Source organism: Pongo pygmaeus, chromosome 23 (genome assembly GCF_028885625.2).
Source record: "Pongo pygmaeus isolate AG05252 chromosome 23, NHGRI_mPonPyg2-v2.0_pri, whole genome shotgun sequence".
Classification (NCBI taxonomy): domain Eukaryota; kingdom Metazoa; phylum Chordata; class Mammalia; order Primates; family Hominidae; genus Pongo; species Pongo pygmaeus.
This window is the reverse complement of record NC_085931.1, coordinates 55,995,381-56,001,707: the sequence shown is the minus strand read 5'-3', so window position 1 is coordinate 56,001,707 and position 6,327 is coordinate 55,995,381. Positions and strand designations below refer to the sequence as shown.

The 6,327-nt window shown below is 59.3% G+C and overlaps 1 protein-coding gene across 4 annotated transcripts in view; it reads left to right on the top strand.

The window, feature by feature from the left end:
• The first annotated feature begins 253 nt into the window (after positions 1 to 253).
• PHF21B (PHD finger protein 21B) overlaps positions 254 to 6,327 on the top strand; it is a 130,979-nt gene continuing 124,905 nt past the window's right edge. For 2 of the 4 annotated variants that reach the window (XM_054469871.2, XM_054469869.2), the window contains exons 1-2: positions 254 to 764; positions 1,650 to 1,715. In XM_054469871.2, the coding sequence (XP_054325846.2) occupies positions 711 to 764; positions 1,650 to 1,715 (120 nt within the window). In that variant the 5' untranslated portion in view covers positions 254 to 710. Of the gene's footprint in view, positions 765 to 1,156; positions 1,467 to 1,649; positions 1,716 to 6,327 lie in introns of those variants that run through there. The other 2 variants (XM_054469872.2, XM_054469870.2) reach the window with 2 other exon arrangements.

Below are 6,327 nucleotides of genomic sequence, written 5' to 3'. Positions count from 1 at the left end.
GGGGGTGGGGGCGCCGGGTTCCCCGGGCTGGGCCTGGGGACAGAGAGGATGACCCGCAGTCGTCCCTCTCCGAGCACCCGGCCCGAGCAGTCCCTGGAGCCGGCGAGCGTGCGTCCCAGTCCGCCGCCACTTTTGTTCTCCGTTCGGGGCGCCGGGCCGCGGCGGGGCGGCAGTGCGCAGGCGCGGGCGGGGCGGGGGCGGGGCGCGGCGGGCTGAGGGTCCCGGCACCGCCCCCCGCCGCCCCGGCCCGCTCCATCCGGGCACTGCCGAATTAGCATCGGGCCGAGGCACAACTTTGCCGAGGCCCAACGAGATCCAGGCGCGCGCGCCGGAAGAAATATAGTCCCTGCCCGCGGGAGGCTCGCGCGGGAGGCGGAGGCAGCGGCTGGGCGGGCGCGCGCGGGGCTGCGCGGGGCTCCCGGCGCCGGGGGGCCATGCGCCGGGCCGCGCCGGCAGCCCGGGGACCCGGCGCAACTTGCCGGGCAGCCTGAGGAGTTGGGGCAGCCGCGGGCTCGGCGCCGCGGCGCCCGGAAGCCTTTCTTCCCCCTCGCCAGCCCCCTTCCCTTTCGGCCGTGGGGGAAGGGGCTCGTGTCCCCCTAACCCAGCCCGGAGGCCGCGTCCGCCCGCGCCCGCTCTGGCCCCCGCGGAGTCGCGCAACTTCCCGGGAGCCCGGGCCAAAGTGAGCGCAAAGTGCTGCCCAAGTTGCCGGGATGGAGCTGCAGAGCCGGCCCGAGGCGCTCGCCGTGGAACTCGCGCGCCACCAGGTAGGTGGCCGGGGGCCGGGCTCGGGGCCGGGGAGTGTGTTGCGGGGTGAGGGGGTCGGGGGACCCGAGCCCAGCATCCTCTCTTCCCGGTCTCTGAGTCTTCCACGCTGGAGCCTGCGCGGGGGCGGGGGGCGAGGGAGTGAGCATACGCGCGGACCCCCTTCTGGGCTCCCCTCCGCCTGCCCCTGGCGCTGTCCTGCACAGTTTGGGGGATCGAGGGCGCGTGGGACCCGAGCCTGGAGTCTTCTTTTAAGCGATGTAGGGTCTGCATGACTGGGAGGGTGCCTGGAGGGAGCCCCTTCGTGAGCGGGCCCCGGGGAGGGGAGTGCGAACAGGCCCCCTTCCGGCCTCCCCTCGGGCCCCCGCGCCCCGGGCGAACCTGCTCGGTGTGCAGAAGTAGTTTTGGCGATCGCTGCTGGCGAGCGGCGGCGTGGCGGCCGGAGCCTGAGCGGGGCTCGGCGTGCGCGTGTGTGTGTTGGGGAGATTAGGACGCGACTTGAATATTTATGAGCTTTGCTCGACACGGACTCGCCGTGTTTACTTGGCTCTTTGTTCCTCCCCCCTCCCCCGGCACACACTCACACTCACACTCACTCGCACACGCACCCCGGCCTGCAAACTTGCACGGCTCGGGGCGCGCCGCCGGGTGGCCTCGGCCGCCGCCCCGCCCCGCGAGCTGCCCCGATGAGGCGGCAGCCACAGGTAAGCGGCCCCGAGCGGCACTGCCCGGCCGCCGCGCGTGCGGGACGCGGCCCGGGAAACTTGGGGTGCGCTGCGGCCGGCCGCGCCCGTGGGGCTCCGGGCGGGGGGTGCCGCGGCCCGCGGGGCTGGGGTGCACCTGACCCCGGGCGGCCTGCCTGAGCCCGCTCCTCCGTGTTTCCGCAGAACGGCGACCTCAAGAAGCAGCTCCACGAAAGGCAGCCGCGGATCGCCGCGCTCAGCGACAAACAAGTAAGCGAGGGGATCGCGGCCCCCCATGGGATGGGGCGGAAGGGTGGCTGGGCACTTTGGCGGCGCCCTAAAAAGTGCCAGCCTGGGCGACGCACGCTCAGACTCCCAGAGGGGTCTGTCTCCAGTTCTCAAAGTTCCCCACCCCTCCCCTTTCCTGGAAAGAAAGAGCCGGGTTCTCGGAGGCGGCAGGGAGAGCCGGGCCCGGCGGGGGCCGAAGAGAGGAGCTCACTTAAAAGGCAGCGCGCGGCCCGGCGTCCATTTTGAGGTGGTGGACATGTTTTTGGAACGTGGCGGTTTCTCCCGGCTCGGAGTCCCCCGCTTTGCGCTGAGGCGGCCATGGGGGCGGAGGGGGGCGGCCGTGGGGGCCTGGACACCAAACTCGTTGGAAGCGATTTCTGGGTTCCGTGGCAAACCTCGTTTTGAAATCGTTCCTCGAGGCTCCCCCGTACTCCCCACCTTCCACTTCCCCAGCTTCACTTTTTATTCTTGGAACCTGACGCCAGCTCCCGGGGAACAAAAGAAACGCGCCCCCGGGACCCCCCAGTTCTGCTCCAACTTTGGGCTCCGGGCGTTAGGTGTAGTTGGGGACACCTGAGAAGCTCCCACGCGTCGGAGGCGCGACCGCCCACCCCCATCCGGGCCCCCTCCGGGGAGGAAAAGTTGTCCATTGTGACTTAGTTGCGCTGAGCTCAGCGCTCGGGGTTTCAGCACCACGAACAGATGCCGCCGCCGGAGCCCGGCCGGCCGCGCGCCCCCGCCCCCTAGCTCCCGCCCCTCCCCCGCTGCCCCTCCCCCGCCGCGCCCCCTCCCCGCACTCGCACACCCGCCCCTTCCCCGCGCAGCCCCGAGCCGAGAACTTTGAGCGGCGCAGCCAATGGCGTGCTGGGGGCACCGCGCTGGCGGGGACGGGGGCGGTGGCGCCCCTCCCTCCCTCCGCTGCCCCCTCCCTCCCTCGCTCCGCGCGCCCCGCGCGCCCCGCGCGCCCCGCCCCCGCCCGCGCCGCGCCCCCGGCCATCGATCGCGCTTCCTTCGGAATGCCGGCCGCAGCCGCCAGCGCCAAACTTGGACAGCTCCGGGCCCGCCCCCGCGCGCCCCCGCCCGGGCCGGCCCCCGCGCTCCCACCCCAGCCCGGGCCGCCCGATCGGACGCCCCCTCCCCCGGGGGATTTTCTGGCGTAGGGGAGAGACGTGGACGAGGTTGGGGCGGTTGCGGGTGACCCTGGCGAGAGAGAATTCGGAGGCCGGGCGTTCGTGTCGAGTCTTTAAAGTTAAAAAGTGATGGGAGGGGGAGTGCGCGAGTGGCGGGGGTTGGGGGGGGCCCGGGCTTGCTGAAAGGAAGATGGCAGTGCCGCGGGCCCGCGCCTGGTCTGGGCTGCCGGGCTGGACCGGAGGCTTGGGACGAATGCACTAACCCCTTTCTGTCGGTGCCGCGGCCCCCCCGCCCCCGGCCGCGCGCCCCCGTCCGGGAGTGGAAGCTTCCATTCCCGCCGGAGGGGGGCCCGGCGCGCGGCCCCGGCGAAGTCGGGGAGTTGGCTGGGGGAGGGGACCCAGGCCCGGCATTACCATTTTGATTGCTTTGATGCCATTTTTGGAGGGGGAGGGGTCGGAAGACCCTTTTCCGGAGAGCACAAAGCTGTTTAATCACTGTGTAGAATCAAATCAGATACTTTCTTTAAAAAAAAAAAAAATCCGCCACCAGATCTGGTCCAGTGTGATAGCTGAGGGTTACTAAGCCCTTTTTTCACTGGGTAAAACGGCAAGTTGTTGACTCGTACACTCCGAGTAGAAGATTTAAAAGAGAGAGAGGAAAAAAAATCCAATAACCTAGAAGCTTTTATTGGAACAATGTCTCTTTATGTTTCTGCGTGGCAGTAGTTTTACTATTTAGAATGACTCTTCTGAGCTTGGGTTTGATCATTTCTTCTGTATTGTAGCAACTATTTCAAGGCTGTTTAAATTTTTATGATGATAGTAAATGAGTCGCTATTTATTATCTGTCATGCCGGAATTTAGATAAGCCGAAAGAAACATTTGAAAATCCTGTTTGAAGGTTGCAGCAGCTTCGGGAAGGAGCTCTCCGACTCCGGGCTGCCGTTGCCTTTAAATTTGAACTCCGGGAAGGAGGCTTGCTTGCGAGCTGACCTCCATCTTTTTGTGTGTGTGAGTGTGTGTTTAAAAAGAAAGAAAACAAGGAAAACTTTTTTCTCCGGCCTTTTAGAAATGTTTCCCTTTTAAACGACTAAACATAACATCGGGTAAGCAGCCAGGATTTGGCCTGGCCATTGGAACTTGTGTTTTTAACTGCAAGGGTGTTGTTTTTCCATTTCCCTTTGTGGCATTTTATATAACAAGGGCTCATAAAAGAGGGAGGGGAGGGGGCTGCGGCCGTGGTTCAGCATGCTAATAAAGCCGCCTTGTCTTTCCCAGGCTCTGCGTTGAAATCTTTCAGAGGTCACCTATGAAATGAGTTGGGTAGACTTAACATTTACTCCCGTCTCCCTCTCCTTGGGAGAGTTTGGTGGTGATTGGCAGCTTAGCTGGGGAAAGGTCGATGAACAAGCGCTTTGGAGGTGACTCTGGGCTGAACTAGGGTTTTGAAGAGGCTCTGCTTAGTCACCCCAGAACCTGCCCAGAAGAAGCCGAAATGGGGGAGTGGAGATGAAAAGGCAAGTGTGTCACAGTTTGTTTATTTAACTCAACAGAAAATTAAAGGTAGAATTCTTTTAGAGAGTTGCTTAGGGAAACGCTCATACCATTTCCACCTCCAGAGATGTTTTCTGTGCTGGAACATCGGATATAAAGGTTAAGTTTCAATTAAAAGTGCACATGTGGATGATGAACTAGATAGTAAAATGAACAGATGACCCCGTTATCCAGGTCTGTTAGCAGTACGCCAGCAGCGGAATCCTGTCTTTCAGAGCCCAACCGTGAATTTCTCATTAATGCCCTTAGCACGATGTTTTTCTCAGTTACTTTAACAAACACGGACAAGTATGTAGAGGTGTTTAAAGGACTCATAGTGGTAGATAGCTTATTGGTCAGGGTAGATAGAGATACGTTTTCTGTGTAACTGTCTGATTTTTGTCCTACCATTGGAGGACTAGGGAATAAACAGGAAGTGAATTTACATAGGACCTTGGTATTTGAAAATGAAGTTCATATTTTCCACTAAAAAAAAAAATGAGGCATAGGATAGTTGGTCAGAACTGATGAGTTGTGGCCCGGCCCAGGCCAGCTAAGCTGCCTTCCCAGGTGTGGCTGCACTTCGCTGCTGGGCTGTGATTCCGATAGCGGAGGGCCCTCTTCTTTAACAAGATACGATGTGTGAAGACTCCATTAGATGCTCCAGTGGTTTACACCATGAGTTTGCAGCACATGCAGAGAGGCAGTAACATTTTTATCTAAATTGTCAAGCAACAAGCCCTTCTGTGTAAGTTACAGACCCAGCATAAATACTGGGTGGGTGGGGGTCCCCTCTTCGGAGTTCTGAGCACAACATTTAGATGTCACGTGTGAGCTGGCATCTCCAGACCTGAACTTCATGCAGGTTCAGCTTTACAGTCGGGTTGGGAAGAGCCTTCTGTTTGAACCGCGCTGCTGTGGTCTCACGAGAAAGACCCCGGAGGTGAGCTTGGGACCTTGTGCACTACCCCAAGAGTCCATGGAGTTGATGAACTCTGGGTTCTGAGGGGCTGTCACCGAGTGCGGCAGTAAGAATACGTTGTCTTGAAAGATGTTGTGTGTGTGCCCACCGCTGAGACGTGTCTTCACTATGACTTACCAGCTGTGTCCAGCACTGGGGGATTCCACCTTAGAAGCAGCCACTGAATGAAGCTGGGGGGTTATCCACAGCCCCGCCCCACATTGTTTGCAGTCCTTTGGTACCAGGACTTTCTGTTTTCCAAACTCTCCTCCCAAGCTTACTCTGCTCCAGAAAGGTACATTTTAATCTCTCTGATGTAAAGTGCCAGTTCTCATTGTTGAAACAGTATCATTATACATTACAGAAAAAAAATCAGTGCAACTCCAAAAGCTCCACACTTAATACTGCTAGGGGAAGATCGTGGGAATGGGACAGCAAGGCCTAGCCTGGTTTCACCCCTGGTTAGCCTGGCTACCACCTGTGTGGCCTTCATCCCCCACCTCTCACAACCCCCCCACACACAGCTGGAGTTTCCTGGACCCCTCCATCCCTTCATCGCCCTGCACCCACCCACTACCATCTCTTACCTGGAAGATTGTGATAGCCCCTTCACTGCATCTACTTAAAAACAACAACAACAAAACAGCTTTATTGAGATATACTTTACATACACTATTCACCCATGTAAAGTGTACCATTCAGTGGTTTTTAGTGTATTCACAGATCTGTACGGCCTTCACTACCATCCATTTTAGAATATTTTTATCGCCTGTAAAAGAAACCCCTTGGCTGTCACTTCCCCTCTCCCCTTTCCCCCTTCCCCAGCTTTAAGCAACCACTCATCTACTCTGTCTCTAGAGTTGCCTGTTCTGGGCTTTCGTATGAATGGAATCATACTATATATGTGTGTATATATGTATGTATGTGTGTGTGTGTAAAATGACTATATAGTATGATTATGCTATGTCTA